The sequence below is a fragment of the Fringilla coelebs genome, assembly GCF_963513975.1.
Source record: "Fringilla coelebs genome assembly, chromosome: 4".
NCBI classification, from domain to species: Eukaryota; Metazoa; Chordata; class Aves; order Passeriformes; family Fringillidae; genus Fringilla; species Fringilla coelebs.
In genome coordinates, this window is record NC_140032.1 from 53,109,225 (window position 1) to 53,132,079 (window position 22,855).

A 22,855-nucleotide genomic window follows, 5' to 3' on the forward strand; every position below is an offset into this window, starting at 1 on the left:
AATAAACCTCCAAGAGCGGGAGAGATAAGGGAAACCACAAAATCATGGACAGGCTGCTAAACAGCTTGCACTGTCCGCTGTGCTGAAGTGGCTTTTATCAAGCTGCCCATGCTGGGTGATATGGGTAATTCTCTGGTAGTACTTTTTCATTAAATTATGCATCCCACAGGCCTTGGTTACACAATTTATCACAGATTTGTCTGTCAGAAATGGAACATCCGTGAGAAAAAGCTGCAGACCAGACTGAGAGAGATCTTCCGGAGCACTTGGAAAATCACCAAGTTTCCTCACATGCCAGGGCCCTCCAGACTATCCAGCTTTGTTCAATGAGGTTCCCAAAACCCTGAGTAACAATCTGCCTTATGAGCCTTGCATGGCCCAACCCATAAAGAATTACTAGTAGACATTTTCAAGGCTTTTTCACTGAAAGTGAAATGGCAATTAATTCTCTTAATTGAACGATCATTCATTAGCTTTTATTAAATAACATTCTCTGTCTTGAAAGTTACTGCCATGTCTTCAATTTCCCTTTTCAAGATAAGACTAATAACAAGTCTCTAAGTCTGCAGCACAGCATATATTGCATGCAGTTTTTCCATTTAGATTCTTCAATTACAAGAAACTGCAGCAAAAAAAGCATATTTTACTAGCTAGTATTACATTTTGGCAGATCATAATTAAATTATTCCTTAGAAGCAGCGCTCAGTGCTTAAGAAGAAGGATTACATTGAATAACAGGGCTAATATTTTAACTCAATTAGCATGTTATTTTTCAATAAAGAGGTATACACTACTGTAACTCCTTCTTCTATGGGTAATATCAGCCATAAAACAGAAATAGTGCAACTTTTTTTTTGTGGTAACCCATATAATTTTCCCCATGCCATTTGTACACTTTGTGTATTTTTGAAGTGGATGAAAACACATGACATATTATTTTTAAAAACAGATCTTATTTTACACTCTTGCAAGTATAGAATATTTCAATTCTATAAAAGACTGCCAGAGATCATGCTTTACTACATGTAAAAATGCCTGAGCATTCCACAGTAAGGAAAGAATTTTTCTTTTATGTCTTTTGTTCTGTACTCTTCTAAGTTTGATTTATAATATTGGTTGGGGCAGAAGTAATTCTTGGATGAAAAAATTGCACCTAGTTGCAATGGAAGTAAGGAATCTTCTCCATGCAAACTGTCTGCTAAGTATGCTCAGATGACTTATTTATCAGATTCTTCAATACAATATTTCAATTTTATGAGATTATATTTTCCTGTAATCTTTTACTAATAATTTAAAAGTGACATAAACATATAAATGTCTAAATATCTAAAGAAAATAAGTTGTGTCATTTCAATATAAATTTCTAACATATTTCAGAGTCATGTCCTTGATTGTTCAAAGCAGCTACTCAGGTTCTTTCAAGGTAAATTACAGCACATATGGACATCCAAATGTAGGATTAGGAAAAGGCCATTTTGATTTCATAGGGCAACACAAAAAGAAAACTACAGAGACACACTGTGCTATAGCCAGTTGGAGAGATGAAAATTATATAGTACAAAGGAACAAATAAGTAAAAGACTGAATGATCAGGATGAAAAAAATAAGAGCAATGAGTTACATAAGGAGGTATTAGTAAGTGGGCATGAAATTCCAGTGAGTCACATGAAATACCTTATGTTCCTTTTGTGGAGATCACCTGGTGATTGTTTTTAAAGATGAAGCACTGAAAGGTACGACATATTTTCAAAGAGAAAATAACAGTAGATTCTTACACAAGTTTAATGGAACTCTAAGTTAAAACTAAAATTCTTGCACTTACCATCATGGTAACAATGACCTTTTCTGAGCATTATAGAATTATTCCCACTAGAAATAACAGAGAATGCTGCCAATATCACCACCTGAATGTTAGAACTGCTACGTCATATAATTTCATAATTCTTATTTAATTCTAGATAAAATGAAATTACAAATCCTTTAAATTCACTCTATATTCTCACATTATATAAAAACGCAACTAATGGAGAATTAACTATTTCAGTTCTGGATTCAGTAACTCAGAAGTGCATTAAGGATCCATATAGTACAAATCAAGCTCTTTGTGAAACTGGAAAGCAAAAACCATGCTGTTTAGGAGGACTAATTGCAAACTACCAGGGCCAAGCCTTTGACAAATCTTTTCAGATAGGACAAGAGTTGAATTTACATACAGATGATCTTGAAGTGGGCAGTAAAACCTCCCAATTTATTTTTAGTCTTTCTTACATGAAGCTTCAACAGGATAAATTCTGTCTTCATCTTCAGGAAAAAAGTTAACAATGATGTAGTCACATATTGGAGCAGTTACCCAGAGATGATGTGGAGACCCCATTAAGGTAACAAAAGTTTAAGTGGACAAGGATTTGAGCAACCTCTCCTGAGTTGGCCTTGCTTTGAGTAGAGAAGACAGACCTCCAGAGAGCCCTCTGCACATAAATTCTTCTGTATTTCTATGAACTACATAGATAGAAACAAACGAACAAAAACAAAACCTTCTTGTAGATCAAAACATTACACAAACTGCAATTCTCTAACAATGAAAATGAAAGCTCACAGTGTATACCTGAGTAAAGGTTCCACAGCTGAAAAGTATTAAAAAAAAATAAATTATTTCTCCAAAATTTTAAAGACAAACAGAAAAAGAAATTTTCAAAGCAACACCAGCAGTCCATAGGGGAGGTAGGAGAATATAGCAGGACAAGACAGGCCAGGACTCTTGAAATTGTTGGGAATGGCCCAGTGAACAGCCTACAAAATCTGATTTCAGCCGTCATTTACAAACCCAAGCCGGCAGAATTACAATACTAACTCTAGTACTGTTACTTAAGAGTTTTTTCCCCCTCTGCATTTCTCCTCTAAATGAATTCCATGTGACTTCATAATGGATAACAACTGCAGTAAGAAAACTGAAAAGCTCTAAAATGCTGGAAGAAAACAATAAAATGTATTGTGACCAGAAGAAGTTGGCTTCCCCTGTCCCCTTTTTAGTAAAAGCTCAAAAAAAGCTTTACAGTCCGGACACCAAGATGGCAGGATCATTGAAATTCTGCTCATGTATAAACTTTCTGACCTTCACCATGTTGAGGCATGACTATTTATACTTCTGCATCAATTCCATGCATTCAAGACATATTAAAATACATTAAGTCCGTAAACTTTACTGACCCTTTTCGGCTGCCTGGTTCATTAATGCTGAAATATATTAATCTAACAAATAAGTGGGTGATTACCTCTTGAAGAACCCTCTTCATTTTCAGAAGCAATGTCTTGACAGCCGTGCAGTCTTGGAGCATCAGTCTGAAGGGCAGAGACTCAATGCCTCCACCTTCTTCCAGCCCAGTGAAAGGCCACTCCACAGACGGGCTGCCAGCCAGCTGGCTGACACGGGGGTGCCTGGCTTCTCCTGGCTCCACCTCCTTCGACAGCTTCAAGGATAGATTCCTTGTGAGAGAAAACAGAAAGGTCAACGCTAAAATATGAAAAAGAACTAATAATTTGGGGGTGGTAGTTCCTCTGAGCTTAAAGACACATAGATTTGCTTTTATAGCCCGCTACCATGAACGGCCTTTATAACATACTTGTAGCCATATGGTGCTAGCAATAAAATACACATTTGTAAAAGGACCATATTCTACAGGAATTAAAATCATGTTCTAGCTCACGCCCTACAGAAAAAAGTAATTTTCTTAAAATACCCTATGGGCAAAACTTCTGCAGGTCTATTTTATTTCAGTTGAGCTTTACAAAAAAATGAAATCTGTCATGCACTTTCAGAAGCTAAATCAAATAAACTTCCATGTGCTTTGACTTAGAACTCGGAAAGAAAAGAAAACTGAAAAAAAATATACAAAACCAAAAAAAAAAAACCTAAACTCAAAAAAAACCAAAACTCCCTTCTGGGCTGGCCCATTGACATAAGATGAACCTGCTATTGTATAAAACGGAATATGGAATTTAATTAATCTGTACTCACTCTTAGGTTTAGTTACTACTAAAGCTATATAAGCAGAATATGAAACAAAAAAAAAGGTAAGTTGTGGGTGAGAATCTATTAAAGACACAGAAAGATTTTGATGGACTTTAAAGGTAATGAAAGACCATTATTTTGCTGCATAGACACTATCTTCCTTTAATATCAGAACAAGTTATCTAATAATTTTTCCCATGATGAAGAAAGTCATACTAAATTAACTCAGTACAATTAAAGATGCTAGCACATAAGCAGTGAAGAAAATCACAATTATTATTCATTTAAAATAGTGTTCCAATTTTCTGAATTTTTATGCCACACAAAACTGATTCTGCCATAATTTGGAAGGACAAAAGACATTTTCCCGCATAAGATTTTCCTTAGCTTTGGGTTCATAGGATCCATAGACAAAACCAGATTCATGCAATTTCTTAAGACAAACAATTCCCACTATCATACTAAAAAACCTGGAAATTAGGATACTATAACTGTCTTTTACGGATGGCTCATTTTTATATTTTGAAAGCTATGTAATATGCAGTAAAAAAACATGTTAGATAAGCAATTTACAGCAGAGATCACACACATGGACAGATCCTCATGTTGGCCAATGGAATTAAAATATCAGGCTCTTCAAGACTCATAAAACAACAACAATTAGTCTGTTTTAATTTTAAAATGCACTGAAACATCTTTGAGTGGAGCATTTTGCATCCTTTAAAATAAAAATATAAGGTGGATGGTAAAGGTCCTTTTGATTAAAGGATATTAAACCACTGCAGTTTAATAGCCTTTAAACCAGATCCAGGTATAAATCAAAGAAAAAACTTATGAAACTGAAGTATCATAACATACCACTTTTAAAGATTTATAAAAGAAGCCTATTCAAACTATTGGAATCTACACTTGCATAAGATGTATGTATGCAGAAAAGCACATTACTTAAATCAAGATCAAACAACAAGGTTCTCTTTCTTCCCCACCCAGCACCTGCAGACTAGAGGACGGATTATTCCTTAGACTATTCTATACATTCACTTCATAAGTCCCACTGAATTTTCATCTTCCTCATATTCCTCTACAGGCATTCTAAGAGGGTCCCATCCTGGCCCTGAGAAAGGACCAATTTGAGAAGTACTGTCTCCAAGGAGGAGTCTTTTACTGTCCATTAGCAGAAAGAAGAACCTGGTATCACCAGCCATGCCCTGCTCTCCTGTGAGGAGAAAATAAGCAGTATTCTTGAAAAACTATCCTCCTCTCTGGAAGAGATACACTGTTTATGTAGAAGCTATAAATGTACTGGAAATATAGCAATTCTGAATTTCAAAAAAAGACAATATTTTCAGTTACTTTGGTGAGTTTCACATTGCTGTCACACTGCTCAACACACAAAACTACCATCTTTTTCAAACTCAGAATCTTACACTAAAGTAAGAAAAGCACTGTAATAACATATTAGCACTCACAGTCTTAAGAGTTTAAAATCTGACTCAGCTGTTTCTTGAAAATGGTGACTCAGAGTTAGATGGTATACAGAGAGCACTCAGATTATCCTGATAGTTCAGAGGTACTTTAACTATCTGAGACAGAAAAACTCTGCACTCTCTGATACAACTCATTCTACTTGCTGCAGAAAAAAAGAAGCTCATTTAAGCTTCACTCCAGAAATGGTATTTCATCAAGTTCATTATTAACAGCATCTAGGTGGTCTGTTACATCATTATTACGGTAATCCACTGCAGTTCATCTCAAAGCAGCAACAGACATTTAGAAAGGGGAAAAAAAACCCCAACCCTATTCTTCCTAAATTACAATATCAGTGAAACATCTCAGCCTCTGAAGCTGGAGTAGGGCTGGTTCCTTCACTGGTAGTGCAGGAGCTCCTTACAGATGGCCAGACCCCTCCACCTTCCTAACATGCATTCATTGTAATAAAAACATTTCACAGGCAAATATTATCTATGACAAACTTCTAAAGCCCTTAGAAAAGAGCCTCAAAAGGTCTATTTTAATGACCAAAGGAATGTATTTCCTGTAAGTGACAACATTAACTACAACTATTATCAACACACAGTATTTCAGAACAGCAATTTAAGTTTAAATACATGGCTACAGCCTGAGCTCTAAATTCACCTCCCATATGCTCAGGCAAAGTTCCTACTTTAACAAAATCACACCTGAAAATGTTCTGAGCATCCTCTTCATTCAATCCTAGTTCATATTAATCTAGAAAGAAATATGGATTGAAGGCTTTCTCCCAGCCAACCCCGTTACCACTCCTCCCAGTGATTCCCTGGCATGGTTTGGTTGTCACTACAGGTAAATGGGATGGTTCCACTCCATTCTGGAGGATGCCAGCAGTGCAGATGCTGACATCTGACTGAAGCACCATCTCATAAAGAGGTCACCTCAAATCCCTGAGCACTGCAATGGAGCCATGAACGATAACAAATAAAAGGTCATAATGTTAGAAAACTAACTACTACCTTTTAATTACTTAATTACTGCCACCATAAGGTCAGAAAATCCCCAAAAACCTTGTTACAAATCTGTAAATATTAAATACAGTGAAAACTTGTGCAACTCAATGGTACTTCATACTTTGGTCTTGCTGGCTTGTTTCTTATATATCTTGACATATCCACTGAGCACCACAAATCTACTCCCTCATTTCTAATTGATACAAAGAATTAGAATCTACAATATCCACAGTCAGTAAAATGGTAGTGCCATTAAGGAAGGTTTCTATTTCAAAAGCAGTCTTTATTGAAATAGTATGCTAGCATTAAAATAATCAATCAGTGGCTTTCAGCATTTAATAGCCTCCATCAATCCAATGCAACCACATGTTAACTGAGTAAGATACACAGTTGTGCAGATCCTTTGAAAGCTCCTTTTCCCGAGGAAGGTAGAACAAAACCAATTTTCCCTTACTAAAGAATTCTTATAGAGTTTTATAAAAAAAATAGGGAAAAAAAGAGAGGAAAAAGGAAAGAAAAAAAAGAAGAAGAAAGGGGACCCAAAGACATGGATTTGCAGCTTGAGCTTGTTTAAGTCATTCTTCCCTTCTTACTGATCCGCATATCAATGATTTGAAGAGCTTATGGTAATTTGAACTTCACTTACATAAAGATCCCCAGATTATGTGGACTTTAATCTTCTTAGTTTTCATCAGCAGTGCTCAAGATGTTGCTAAATCGGAATTAGCCTAAACTAATACAATTGGTTCCCCTGAGTCTGCTTCTCTTGATATCAGCTTAACAGAGGAGAACCTATGCAACACTGTTGGCATCAGGAAGGCTCTGAAAGCCAAGCATAAGACCCCAGACTATGAGAAGAGCTGAACACACTGTCCTTCTTCCCTCAGGGCTTATCTTCTAAAGCAGGGTCTTAGAAAGAGCCTTAAATCTCTAATCTGCAGTGTTTAAGTGTGCAGCTGTGTGGGTATATATTCATAAATAAATATATATATATAGTTGTAGAAGTCATACATATATATAAACACATAAAAATTTGGTCTTGGTAAATTTTTCAAAAAAACAAGTAGTTCTTATTTGTCCATAGCTTGGCCCATCCTTTTACATTAGGAGAAAGATGTTTTAGTTTCACACAGAGGTTATGTCCTGAAATCCTAATTCATATTAATCTAGAAAGAAATATGGATTGAAGGCTTTCTCCCATCCAGAATTTTCTTTTTCCTCACTAACAGGAAACAGGCTTTCCTCCTTCAGAGAATTAACTAATTACTATTTTGATAAATATCCCTCAGCTGGACCACATAAGACATGTAAGAGCAATTGCTTCTGCTTTTTAGAGGAAAAACTGCCTACCTCAAATACTTCCAAAATTCAGTCTGAAGCACTCTGTGGCTCTCCTAAAATGAAGTACACTACCCAGGAAACCCTACTATCCTCCCATACTGAATCTTGATCTTTGAGCAATCTCCTACTAATCTCATCTAGTAAAGAGACATGTTCTGTCCCAAACAGCTCACAACTGAAATACAGGGAGACATTTTGGAAAAAAAAAAAAAAAAGGCCCCTCACCGCATTTAGCAGAATTAAGATAAAGACTTTAAAAACCATGTTCCTAAATATTACAATTAACATATAAAATAATGTCCTGCTCGGTGCCTAAATGTTCTCAAGTTGTAGTCGGGGAGGATAAAATAATTGGCAAACTCCTCACTCAGTTCTGAAAACAGAGGCTTTTCAATACTAAGATAAAAAGCTAACCAGAACTTAAACACTTGGCTAATTACCCCTATTAGCATTCTTTGGCACCAAAATTTCTACCTTTCTCTGTCTCACACAATTTTTCAACAATGCCTCTGTTCTAACAGAAACTGCTTCAGAAGTTGTAGGCATAAGATCTCAGAATCTTGTACATCAGTGTGTCATAAGGTACATGTTGTTTGACATTTTACAGCTTTTAGAGCTGTGGGTCCTCTATTGATGCTATGGTCTTTCAAGGTCCAGTACCTGTCACTCTCAAACTCTCCACCCACACACAAGTGTGCACACAAACTCTAATGGCCAGTGCTACTCTACTTTAAGAGATTGTCAACCTTTTCCATTAAAACTGCTTTTCTTGCTAAGGTTTATATCACAGTCATATAGACAAACTTCGGCTAGAACATGGTGATCAAAAACACAGAATCAAATTTTATTTAAAAAATGTTGACAAAAAGTTTAAAAGCCCTCCATCTTCCAGCTGCTGGTAAAGTACAGCTCTTAAGGGCCTGTCAAGCATTTCTTTCCTTCCTCTAAACTCCACAGGAGTTAAGAGCTCTGTTTATATCCCCTGATCTAGCACACAACACTTCAAACTTCAGCCCTTTTATTCCTCCTGGAACCTATTAGGAAAACTTAAATGCAAAAAAATAAAAAAAGATAATGTAATGAATAATCAGATAATGTTCAAAAAATAGCTACTTGGAAAAGACCAGTGGGCCTTTTTCACTTTAAAATATTATCAGTGCAGTAGTAAGTAAAGCATTAAAGACAAACCAGCAAAAGTAAATGAGGTTCACTTGGCACTGAGACTTTGGTAGCTTCAGTCTTTTTTATTTCTTCCCCACCCCCTGAAAAAAACAAGTCAGCAGGAGATCATTCTGGAAACCATTTTACAGCTATTAATTAACACTACGTCTTTGTTCAGGATATAAAGAAAAAAAAATATTTTGCCTATTCCTGTCCAGGGCAGGAGAGTTGGAACTAGATGATCTTTAAGCTCTTCAAACCTGTGATTCTTTCATTTGGACAAAGGATACATCTCCCTGCAGACAATGCAGTGTTTGTAAAAACTACACACTTCTGACTGGATGCTGCCTCAGTACAGACTAAAGCTGAAGACACTTGGTGCTCTCTCCGAGTCTCACTCCAAATGTACTCCACAGAACAGGTCACCTCAGCTACCTGGGACTAGAACCTCAACATTTTGATCTAATCTATTAACAGCAGGCACTGAAACATGTCCAGAAAACTTGACACTATTGGGAGAAATGGGAAAAAATGAGGAGCAAATTTGTTTTGTCACTGTCACCTTCTAGATCAGAACAACATTTCTCTTCACCTTTGCTCTAAATGCTTCAGTCTTTCCCTTAGAAAATGTGCAGATGCAATATTAAACTGTAAAGCTTTTACTAGGTTAAAAAAAACCACCTGTAAAATCACAATGGATATTGGATTTAATGACTATCTTCTAAGAAGCACAAGTAGCACACATCTTTCATTCAGTTACCAAACTAGGCTTCATTACTTAAGCATAAATTGTCAAATGCTTCCTACTACAGGCAGTATTTTTTGCTATCAAAACTTTATGAAATTCTGATCAAAATTACATGCATTTTAAATGAAAGAAGAAAAAGGCAAGCAATTTTCTTTGCTCAATAAGAAGGTATTGAACTGTTAGTATAGGCTTTAGCGGGAAGATAGGTATGCTAACAGGAAAGGTTATATTTGCTTAGTGCCAAGTAGAATTCACAGACATGGGCAAGACAAAGATGGACTTCCAGTGAGACCAGAAAATTAAGTGGAAAATTCATATATTTAATAAAGGAGACAAGCCACTCACTTCAATACCTGTATGAATTGGTGTTTAAATATATGGGAAGCACCTAATCACATTATTACTGCCTAGCCCAAGATATTCTCTTTTGATGAGCTATTAAGAGTTAAAAACACTTCTGTGGAGCGAGCAAGCAATTCATTATAGCCTATGTTGGCCATGAGGTTGATCTGAGATGCATAAGAGATTTAAAAAAGGTTCAATTAATATTTACTAGAATACCTTCAGCATACTGCTGTCTTTCCCTTTATCCCAAACCCTGCCCATCTTCCCCTGATCAGGTGACTCAGGGAACTCTTCCTGGATTGCATTCGCTTACAGAAACGTCTGAGTTTCTGACCTGCCAGGGCTTAAAACCAGATACAGACATCTAAATAATCACCCTACAGGTTATCATGCTACAGCCACATACATTCCTACATGCCCGCATATGCCTACAGGATTAGATGGCAGAGACTCAGAGAAAGAATAAAATGTCAGAGGAGCTGAGCAGTTAAGGGATACCCTGTACAACAATTAGGTAGTTACAACTGTGCGGGTGTTCAGGAAAGTCCAATTAGTAACTCTAAAATTTAGCACTAACTCTACATTGTCATATAGAGAAATATAAAGTCAGTACTAGAACATGATCTCCAAAATACTCACTAATTACAAACACAGCTTTCTGAGTGACAATACTTTCAATACTCTTCAATGGAATCAACACAATGGACTTCTACTTTGGTGACAATATCTGATGAAACCAATGTATCCCTTCTCCCTTCCTCTAGGAGTTTTACAATAAGGAGTAGAAAACTGTTGCCTCTAAATTCAGATGATACCATCCACCTATGGTTATGTAGCTAACTTTATAAATATGTCAGGAGGAAACCACAAGTTAAAAGCCCGCCCTTTTTCATTATCACATACAACAGTTGGAACCTAATGTTAACATTAGAAGAGCTTTTATGTTAAATCCTCTTTTATGACTGAAATAACTGAAATATGTAAGGGATTCAGGAACATAATTTATAAAGAAATCCAGACCATGTATGTAACTACATATCCCTTCTTGAAGATACTTACCTACAAGCATTTTTTTTCCCCAAGGTTATATTGTGTTGTTCTTAAAAGTTTTTGGGAACATTATGGAAGTGTGATCCACACAAACGTAACAAAATAACACAAGAATTCCAGCACCAGTGCTAGTCTATTGCTTCAGTGAAAACAGCTCACACTCCATCATCTTGAAATACAAGAGTCTGAGAGCTTCACGAGCACAAAGATTTCTGAGGAACCACTCACCTTCCAAAGGCTCAAAAACTCTCCTCCTCCTCTGAGCACTGCACAGCTCCAGACACCAGACAAAAACTGCCCCTAGCAAAAACAGAGGCCAATAACTCAAGCAAAATTCCCAGCTACATACAGGGATGAAAGACTCTACATTGTGGGGCCCCTCATGTTGTTTCCTTGGGAGCGTCCTCTTAATCAACCAGAGGGCTTAAATTAACACAGAATGGTTTCACTTACAAGGCAGGTGTTTGCAATGTCTGCACTTGGAACCTAATTAGTGAAATTAAAGCCTTGCAACAGCACACAGTCAATTTTTTAAACAAAGGCATTAGAGACCAAACAAAAAGAAAGCAATAAACTAATTAATGTGTAAATTAACCTAATTGCTTTGTTCTCACATGACGTTATCAATCACTAAGTGCCACAGCAGAAACATGTTACTTTATCATCTGGTGAAATTAGTCTGCCTACAGGAGATTTCTTTGACTTTGCCAGTATGGTCCTTCAGTGTTTTTATTTTTGATTGTAAATAACTCATTAAAAATAATCAGAATATTTAATTTCATTTGACTAGAGCGCTGCGGTAGTGCTTCCATACTGTTCTTTTACAGAAGAAAACATTTCTTGTCCCTTCTCTCCCCCATAATGTGGCCAGCTATGAAAAAGGATATCTAACGAATTGTTAAACTGAGGCCAGAGACAGATGAAAAAGACAATGCTTTTTAGTTTGGTTGACTATGAAGGACCCAAGCCCTGATCTCTGAATCATACTGAAAATATCTCTAAATATTTATTTATACACCAGCACAGAGGAGGAAATAAGCATGCTAGAACTTCAATACTAGCTCAGCTCTTCATGCTTGCAGTATTTTTGTTCTGATGCAACACTGCTTGACAGGTAAGTGCCTACAAACCATGTCCCATCAGAAGCTTCATTTTCTCTGCAATGCCTCCTGTCTCTCTCAACTTTGAGGGCATCAGGTCTACTGCCTTTTAACACTGGGCTTTGAGACTGTCATATTAAATTCAATGCTTAATTCAGTTGTTTATTCTCTGGTTGCTGCACTCTCTAGTTTGGGGACTCTGCTTGAATTACCTGAATATATGGGGTTACTGCAGCAGCTTCTAGTTTACAGAGCCAGTTTGCAGTTCAAGACTGAGAATTACATGGAAAGCAATATTGTGCAAAACCATGCAAGTTTAGAAAAGCTGCATCTCACTGAAAACATACAGCCCATGATTTGGGTTTGAGGTCTGATGTCTGAATCCTTTTACACTGCACATTTTAAAATTTTTAGTAGTAGATGACAGTTGTATTTGGAACACAATTTCTCTTTATTTAACATTACTGCAATAACTTGCACCATTAATTTATTAAAGCTTGCAATAAATATGATAATGAAAAAACACACTTGTAAAAGTTGCTGTTAAGGAAGTTATTAAAAATTTAGTATGATTAATTATTTATAATAGAATTTGTAGCATTTCTTCTGTGAAAACCTAAATGTACATTACATAACAGCATAATTAATACTTTTAGTTACTGATTTTGCCAGGAGAGCAGCCCTAATAATTATTGGAGTGTATGTTAAAACTTGCTGCCTGTAGTTCAACTTAGACTGAGATTAAAACTGGACTTGCCAACTCATTTATTTTCAAGGCACCTCACAGTATGACTCCAGCTTTTGGAATAAGTTCCATTTTTAAAAATAAAATGCACAAAATGTCAATTTCTGGCCCACACTGTTGCCAGACACAGCATGACATTTTGATCTAAGCTCACCCTATAGACTTTGGATGCAGAAGACAAAGCACTCAAGAGATACACCTGTGCACGTACAGACACTACAATCTTTGAGGTTGAGTACTGCTTGAGTTATGAGTGTGAACCTTTTGTGGCAAGCCCATTCTCTGCCTGTGCTTTCAGGGACCAGAGATCCATCAGCCACTTGGATTGGCATGCATATTACTGGCCAGGCTGCTCTGCCCAAAATCTAACACAGCAAACCCAAGGAACATGCTTGGATGTGAGCATATTAAAAGGCAATATGTTGTAAAACTACATATTGGACATGGACAGACAAGAAAAGAAGAGCCACAACTCATGGTCAAGTAGTAAAGGAAGGATGAACAAGAAAGTTACTTGCTATTAACGGAATGCTGTGGTTTTTTCTTTATTTATTTGACTTGAGCCACTTTTTTATTATTTTCTGGGTGTTTTTTGTTTTTGTTTTTTTTTATTTTGGGCTTTTTTTTAAGAAAAAACACATCAGCTTTGAACACACAGTGAAACATTTTGAGGAGAACTGTTAAATCATAGATAGATTTAGGCTATAAGGAATGATTATAAATCATCCACTCCAATCCCCTTGCAACATGCAGGAACATCTTCAACTAGATCAGGTTGCTCAGAGCCCCACCCAGCCTGACCTTGAATGTTTCCATTCAATGGATGGGACATCCACCCCCTCCCTAGCAACTGTCCCAGTGCCTCACCACCCTTATTCTAAAACACTTCTTCCTTCTATCTAACATTATACCTTGTTCTATCACAAGAAAAAGTTGTGATACTGCTAAAAAAGTCTGTACCCCCTTATTAGAGCAACTCTTGATGTTACAAAAAACAGATAAACCAGTAGCATTCACTTAAAAACACAGTTCTTATGCCCCAACAATCTAAATGTCAAGTCTTTTAGTCTGCATCAAACCAGTCATGAAGATTTTTACCACGTAACCTAAAGTTCTTCTTACTGGTTGTAACAGCAAGTTGATGGAAAGTGTGATCAAATCTTCCTACAGGAAAGAGGGCACTGAAGTCCTATGGAATGCAGAATGCATATTTTTAGTCACTTCTTTGAGTGGCCAGTAATTATTAATATTCCTCTGAGGCAATATTGACGAGTAGGGACATCTGTCCTTGAATTTTTTTATTCCATCTCTCTTGGTTGGTCTGCTAGGGTACCTATAGCCTGTGCACCTGCATCTCCCACACTTAACATCTGGCAGCAACCTTTCAAAACCTCAAAGGAGCTGTTCTCACAAGGCAAGGAAATTCTCTCCTTATACACACCCCCAACAAGCCTCCAGCTTTCCCCTGAAAGGTTCCATGCAGGGAGCACAATCAACTGACATGATTAGGCACAGTCAAACTACACTGACAACATGGTCAATGACCATCAGCAGTACGAGGGTTAACAGAACTATAAGCACAACCCAGAAGCTTTTCTCCATTCCAACAGGACTACTGTCCATCTTTTGCTGAAATACATTTTCAGTTTGGGCAGGGTCATACAGCAAAACACAAAGTTTGCCAGCAAAACCTAGCAGCAGAGAATTAAATAAATAAGCTTTCCCTTAGAGACATTTTTATTAGTTCTAGAAGCAGCATTTTGAAATTTCAGTGTCATTTTTCAGACTAAATGAACCCTGATGGGTTGAAGCTGGCATTTCTTCTACACAACATCATTAATCAAGTTTTTTTGTTTCATTTTCAAGAACAAATGCAATGTTGGAAAAAGACAAAGAAACAGAAATGCCTACATCAGAGCACAGATAAATCAAAAATCTCTTCTAAATTACTAAGTCCTGTAATATTACTTATTACTTTTAGAAAATACAGTAAGAAATAATTAACCTAATGCAGATTGTTCTCTCCTGAATAAAGTCTATCACTAGAATAACTCAGAGATGAATGCAAGTCATTTAAATGCAGGCAAAAGCCATGAGTTAGATGACTAACATTTTTATCCACGTGCTAGAAAACACAGATAAAATAGTCCAAGCCTACTGGACCTCTGATTGGCATTTTTAAAACTCTCAATGAAAAGTAGGAGATCTTTACTCTTCCTCCTTAGGATAAACTAGTGGAGTTTTTGACGTGCAAAACTTGCATGGTACAAGCCATGTTCCCTTGCAATAATGAAGAGGAGAGAAAATGTGGAAATGTAAAGCTTAATCAACAGGAATATCAACTGCATTTTTAGAACAAATGAAGTGAGGATAACCAAAGAAATAACTGCAATTCTCACGCCTTTAAGGGAAAGAGTAGACTTTGCCTTTTCCAAACTGTGATCAGCTCACTACCAACAGGGAGGAACCCTGTGGATCCTACAAGGACAATTACCTTACACAAAAATAAATTATCATCTCTTCAGAACATGAGCCAGAGAATTTACTTGCATATTTACTGCAGACACTGCAGTATCAATCTAACTGTTGAGGCAGCCACTGAAACAAATAAAAGTTGTAAAGAAGAAAGTTCTAGATGGTGTATCTTTATTAGCCTCTACCACTCTTTGTTTTCATCCTGCTTGGCTGACTGAGACAACTGGTAATGTTATTTCTGTAGACAACATTTTCCCCACAGCATCATCTAAAACAACAGGCTGAGCATTCTGTTCTTAATTACTTTATTTTCAATTGTTTGTGTGCTACAAGTTTTTTAGGAAAAAAAAAAAGTCTAGCATTTTAATTGGCTTTTAACTCCATACATCAACACTCAGTGGGAAACTACAGTTGTAAATGGCAAGGAATAATAGAAGTGATAAAATAGCAATTCCACACAGTCACTGATATGCTTACACCTGTCTCTTTATATCTATCTTCATCACTGCAAACTGTGGAAGTTTGGAAAATACATACATTCTCTTAATTCAAAAAATTCCAGGAATTTAACAAACTAAACCAAACCACAAATGTGTTTGTTTATAGCCCATAAGATTATCAATAGAAACAGGTGCAAAATGAGTATGAGAGATGTCTGGTAGCCAGAAGTTCTGTAATTTTTTGAGTATCTGTACATGATCCCTCTTTTATTCTTGATATTGACAGCAAAAAGAATCGAAGTCCAGGATAAGTGTAAACTTATTTCAGACACAGTGTAAGTTAAAAGACATAAACCTATTTGCCACTGAAATACAAATTTCTCTTTCTAAATCAGGAAAAATCTCTTCAGGTTTTTGAACAGCACAGTGTCCTGTTTAAAAGAAGAAATTTAGAAGTATCAATTACAAATAGCACCTGGGGCTACTGCTCTTATATGAGAAATATTTGGAATGTTAATAACATAACATAGGCACAAACTCTATATCACTGCTTAAGTTAGCACTTTTTATCATCATACTAAACTACTCCTTGAATATGAAAGGAAGGTACTGAGCTTCTCATTAGCCCTACTGGCTAGAGAGGCAGCAATTTTAAGGCAGTCCTACATCCAAATGCTGGTAATAATACATAAAACATTTCTTGAGAAGTTTTTAGAGAGGGAAAAAAATAATGTAGAGTGAACATATAAGGAGGTACTGTTGAAGGACATCCTCTTCCCAGCCTGGGGAACACAATTTCACCTATGTTCCTGCAGTCTATCTCTGTGCATGTTCCAGCTAAGAGTGAGATCAAAAGCAATTTCATATTCTGCTGAGGCATTTCAGAGCTTATCACACTATTTGTGCAACTTCTGCTGTGGTCTCTCCTGACTTTCTCCACTGAATTTCAAATTTCAGCATCTAAGTGGAAAAAAAAAGTCCATTTTCAGGTAACTTGCTGTCAGCATTTGAGTGACAAAGCAGAGTTTAAAAGGGGAACTTTTGGAAAAAGTCTTCTACTAAAAAAACCTGAAGAGCAGGGGCAGCTCTTGCACTGGGATCTGTAGGGTTCATCACTGCCAGAACAGGTCAACTTGGCCAAATCTTGCTCAATCATTTACTCTGGTGTCAAAGGCACAAGGGACATGGAAATGCCAAACCCAACACTGCAGAGCATCATGACCATAAGTGTAATTTGCCTCCCTCTATTTTGTGGTTGTGGAAATCAGGATGAAGTTTTAGATGCCTAAAAGAAGGAGCTCCATGTACCAGGATGCTGGTCTCTACCTGATGTGACAAAGGCTACTGCTGATGAAGGGGACATTGTAGATGAAAAAACAAATTTCACTTATGATGTGAAGGTGTGAATGTTATCCAAACCACCTCATTGGATTTCCTTGGATTTAAACAGCATGAGGTCATTAATGCTGTTTCTTGACTGATCCAAGATTCCTGGCATAGCTACACAAACTGCACTTAGGTAGGGGAGAGCAGGAGGAAGCTCTCAGCCACAGAATCGATGCAGGGGCTCAGGTGAAAACAGGCAGAACAAGTGAAAAAGGACATTTAATCAAAAATACTCCCTTCTTCAAGGACTTGTGTGTGCGAAAGCAGAGGGTATAAAAGAAAAATTATCACCTCATTTTGTGCTGCTAATCCCCCAAACTATCCTTCCAAACATATTCCAGTAATGCCAGACAGATGGCAAAGAGTGATTTCAGTGGTTCCAGGTGAAGACACCTGGCTAAAAGCCTTGTTATTTGTTTCCTTGATTCTACCAAAGACATTCAAGAACAATTTTCCTTGCAACTATTTTCTACCATTTCCATATACTTCTCCCTTGCACTTGCTTGTGAGACAACTCCTTGCAAATGGGCAAAGAGGTTCCTGCATTGCAACTCATTTGGCCAATACATTTATAATAAAATATAAATATTGTTTGAAGATCTAAATGACAATTTTTCCCTTCTCTTTAGGGAGGGCTGCTTGGAAGCAAAGAAGGGCAAAAAAGAGTATTTTTTGCTGCCTGAATGCAAAAAAGCAGGAAACCCACTTCTGTTCTGGATATTCTCTTTCTGTTCTGGATATTCTCTTTCCAAACTGTTACTGCTCTGTTTTGAAAAATCTTACCAAGCATCAAAGCCCAAGAGCCACACCAGATTACCAATCCACTACTCATCACTGTTTCCTAGTAGCAGTAATGATTGGAAAGACAAATAAACATCAAACAGGCATTTCATAAGAAAGTGAAGCTAAAATAAAACCTTCACTGAAGCACTAATAAATAAATAAACACAATATGAACCAGTTTTAGAAGAGAAAAATCAATAACTGAGTATGAAATTTACAGTAAGAGCAATTTGACACAGAGAATGACAGCTCTGAAGAGCAGCAGAAAGAAAGTGTAAACATTGACAGTTATCTGGAGTTACCCAGTGATGAGAGGCAAGTCGTATAACACTCACTTCTGTGCCTTACTTTATCACTCAGGACAATCCAAAACCCAGAAATAGGGAACGACAACCCAATTTTACAAACCTGCCCTAGTCCCACAGTTGAAGCACATGTAAGTGACAGGACAAAGGAGACTAAATAGAGGTATTTTAAGCTCCGCTTCAGTTTAGCATCACCTGTGATATTATACAGCTCCAAGCAGACTGGCTAAGAACTATGAGTTTAAGCATACAGCTGCAGGCAAGTCCTGACTGACAGCCAAGAATCATTGTCACCCACACACAGATGAAAATCTCAGGCACAGATTACGCTTTTCATCAAAACTGACTTAAGCAGGGCCGTAATTGAACCCCAGCTGGCACCCCCCACCAGTGGGATAGGGGAGATAATCAAAGAGTCCAAGTGAAAAAAACCTTGTGGTTTGAGCTAAAGACAGTTTAATGGGTAAAGCAAGAACTGTGCACACAAACAAAGCAGAACAAAGCAAGGAATTCATTCAGTGCTTCCCATGGGCAGGCAGGAGTTCAGCCATTCCCAGGAGAGCAGGACTCCATCACATGTAATGGTGACTTGGGAAGCAAAACACCATCACTTCAAACATCTCCACTTCCTCCTTCTTCCCCCAGCTGTATATGCTGAGCAGATGGCACGTGCTCAGGGACATCCCCTGGGTCAGCTGGGGTCACCTGTCCTGGCTATGTCCCCTCCCATCTCCTAGGGCACCCTCACCAGCACAAACTCAAACATAGCCCCAAAGGAGCAACTAAGAAAAAAAAAAAAACAAATCTCTACCCCAGCCAAAACCAGCCCAAGAACTTCTATATCAGATCTCAAAAACCAAAGCATTTCAGTGAGCAACAAGTTAATCGGTAAAAACTGTTTAACAAAAATGATGCCCATTTGTATTTGGGCATGACAGAAACAAGGGGAGAGTTTAACTGGCATTTTAATACCTTTCCATTAACAAAAAAGAAAATAAAAAAAGAAATCCTGATGAGATCATGAAATTCAGTACTAATTTATCCAGATTTATTACTTTTATGAAACCATCACTCTCAGATTTATCTGATTTCACTACACATTCTAGAGAGGTTACAAAACATATTAGCTTTAGTCTAGAAAACAAAATTAAAAACAGACTTAAAATTTGGCACAACTGGGTCCTTCTCTAACATTTAGTTCCTTCCTAACATTCCTTTGCTGTAATTTTTTCAAATTACAGCCATGACATTAATCTTCTAAGTACAGTATTTTTAGCTCATATCTAGAAATAGTTAGTCCTTTTTTAAAATTTATTTTATTTAAATACTCTCCTCCACAGTAGAAATAAATTGATGGAATACGTGTTACACATCATTCTTGCACATGGGGCAAAACGGGCAGCAGTAGCTGCTCAGCTGAGGAGAATTTTTTTCATATAAAAGTAATATGGGAAAAGAAGAGAAGAACTAGATATATAACAGAAAATATTCTGAGTAGAAAGGGACAAGAATCATCCAGTCCAGTGCCTGGCTCTGCATACGACCATTCCCAATAATAAGCTTAGAAATTTCAAATATTTCCTAACTGCTGCTGTTCTTCTAATGGGACAATCAGTAAACTATTTTAATCAGATGAAGAAGTTAAAGGAAGATTCTGTGCCATACAGTGTTCCTCTGCAGACCTGACATTTACACCCGTGCATTTATATCCTTGTAGGAAAAGTGCATAAAAGCAATAGGTGAATCAAGTCACTCTATACAATCTCATTCGGAATAAAATCCTACTATTTATTTCACTTAATGTGAAAATCCTTTCTAACCATTAATGTTTTCATAAAGAGTTCAGCTTCCACTGTCAGAAAAATTTAAAGCCCAGAGGGAACTCGGGAAGCATAAACAGGATTAGGATTTCTTGTTGCTTTTTATATAACGCATTTCATACCCCAGGATGAAAAATCTTCGTGTATGAGCGTTCCCATAAGCCTTTTCCATGCAGATGCTTTTCTTTTTTATCTCAAAGCACAAATACAGTATAAATAGCAATGACAGAGTTTCTGCCTTCATGATGTTAGCTTATAAAATAAATATTAAAGATGGCATAAAGGGACACTTCCCATTATAATAATGTACAGCAGACAGAGGGCTTTGGTTCACTCCCGATGGAAAATGTGCCAAACATGCTCTTCTGTGTAAAGTACATAGCTGAAAAATTCAAATTGTGGAACCTTTGTTCTCCTGCATTTAAATTGCCTTCTCAGTATTGTGTGCCAGAAGGGCTTGTCATGCCAACAGGAATGCAGCTGGGGGAAAAGGAAACAGCAGGAAGTCAGATGTGAATTTGGTGTTACTCTAAGATGTATAGAGTACATTAAAATACAAAAATCAGTAAGACAAAGAATGAAGTAAGCCACTGCTGCAGCTACCAGATGTGGCAGGTATCTCTGAAACTGAGACAAGCTTGGCAAAGCTGCGGCAGTTCTTCCCAAGTGAGGTTGGTGGGGCAATGGCCAGGCTGACCTGCTGGCAAAACACAAGAAATGGCTTCCTTCACAGCAACAGTTTTCAAGAGAACACATTCTGAGAGACCCCAGTTCTCCAAAAATCTACCATGGTGGCTGCATTTAAAACACTGACATAAACCTTTCAATGTACTTCAGCTCTGTGTCAATTTTATCAGTCAGGACAATTTAATCTTTGTATGATTTCTGGATGACAGGTGAACCGGTGTTAAATACGCAACACCTGAAGTAGAAAAATTAAACACTAGATTTTCTTCTATTGCTCAGTTGTTACAGGAGCTGTTTAATTCTACTTGAATGAACTAATTTTTCACTGTAAAAGCAAGCATTCCAATTAGTACTGCAAACAAACAGTTGGAGCTAACTTTCTAGAGCCTCTTTTTCATTGGAGATGTTAAAAAGTTCTCAGTATTGAATCAGAATAAATACACATTGCAAAGTTTAAAGCAACCCATGAATGGAGTCTGCTGTGTCCTGTTATCCTCATTGCTCTGGTGACATGGAAACAGCAACTTAAATGTGTGATCTGAGTTTCTGCTTTGGACTAGAGTAAAGCCATTACTGAAAAGCCAAAGTAAGGAACCCCATTCAGAGCTTGAAATTCTTTGCATAGCTTTTTTTTTCCTGCTTGTTGCAGAAAGGGAGATTGTGTTTTCTTTCCTCAACAAAACTGCTGTTATATTCTAAATGGAAAGCTCTCTCCTTGATAGTACATTTTCAGAGGCTGTTTGCACTTACAGTCTAAATTCTAGTCAATGTCATGGGCTATACTTTTATAGCATCTAAACCCTATCAAAAACACACTCACAGTGGGACTAGAGTTTAGCTCTAGCAGTGGGAATTTTGCTGCTCTTGGTTTCCTGACTCTCAGGGATGTTGAAAATTAATACATTTTACCCATTAATCAGGGACAGACCATCCCATGGCTCATCACTACCAAGCCTGATCTTATCCCCTTCCCCCTTCAAATCTAGTTTCAGTCTGTTTCAGCCTTGCTAACTCTTAGATGAAGATTCTTCTGCCCCTTTGAGACTGGGGCACAGCCTGTCTCTTGCCAGCAGGCCTGGTGTCGTATAGACCAACCCACAAGTAAAGAACCCAAAATCCTCCTGGTGACAGCAGGCACCAAGACTGTTACTGGTCAGTGGGATCTGCCTCCTCCTTCCACCAGCACTCTTTGCAGCTGGTAGGACAGAGGTTTTACTGCTTGTGCTCCTCACCTCTTAACCAGTCATCCCAAGGCCCTGACATCTCTTGACTGCCCTTGGAATTCTAACTGCAATTTCATCATAATGTGCAATGCTCCAACAACAAAAGTAATAAAAATCCATTTCTATCATACCAGCAAGGGTAATTTTCTGAGACTTGTGGAAAAGTAAGAAATTGAACATCTACTCAAACACAGACAAAATAACATACAACAATTAATCCCAGAGAAAAGAGACAGAAGTGACTTTTTATGACTCCAGGTGTTTGAACTCTTTTTTTTCCTATACAGGAGTTTATGTAAATGGAAGAGCACAGTGCATGTAAACTCTGCAGTCCAAAAGCTTTTTTTAATGGGTGAGAATTTGAGAAGTTCCATTCAGTATTGAAAGAAAACCAGAAAGGAAGTCCATGCCATTTTATAGCAGCTCCCTTCAGGACTACGGTAATAGTTTCTGGAAGAAAAAAAAATCTTTTAATTTTTTTTTCCTACATGGGTGGATGCACCTGAAAACATTCCAATGAGAAGTTTGGAGTTTTTGTGCTTTTAATAAACAAACAATAACAATAGCTTCGAAATTATTACTTTTTTTCTTTTTTTTTCTCCCCCTGTCAAGTAAATTGTGTTTTTTTTCTTCTCAGGAGATATTAGACAGTGATTTAAAAGAGAACATGGCAGAATGCAGCTGAACAATGCTCAGTGAGAGGCAGAAAATCAGTTGCATCCTATTTACCATTCTGAGCCTTCTGAAGAAGAAA

At 37.3% G+C, this 22,855-nt stretch overlaps 1 protein-coding gene across 1 annotated transcript in view; it reads right to left on the reverse strand.

The window, feature by feature from the left end:
- The window catches only part of CCSER1 (coiled-coil serine rich protein 1), a gene marked incomplete at its 5' end in the record, with an annotated part of 535,256 nt that overhangs the window by 357,347 nt on the left and 155,054 nt on the right, over positions 1-22,855 (reverse strand). The window contains one exon of the mRNA XM_084203900.1: positions 3,273-3,483. Coding sequence (XP_084060026.1) covers positions 3,273-3,483 — 211 coding nt within the window. The remainder of the gene's footprint in view (positions 1-3,272; positions 3,484-22,855) is intronic.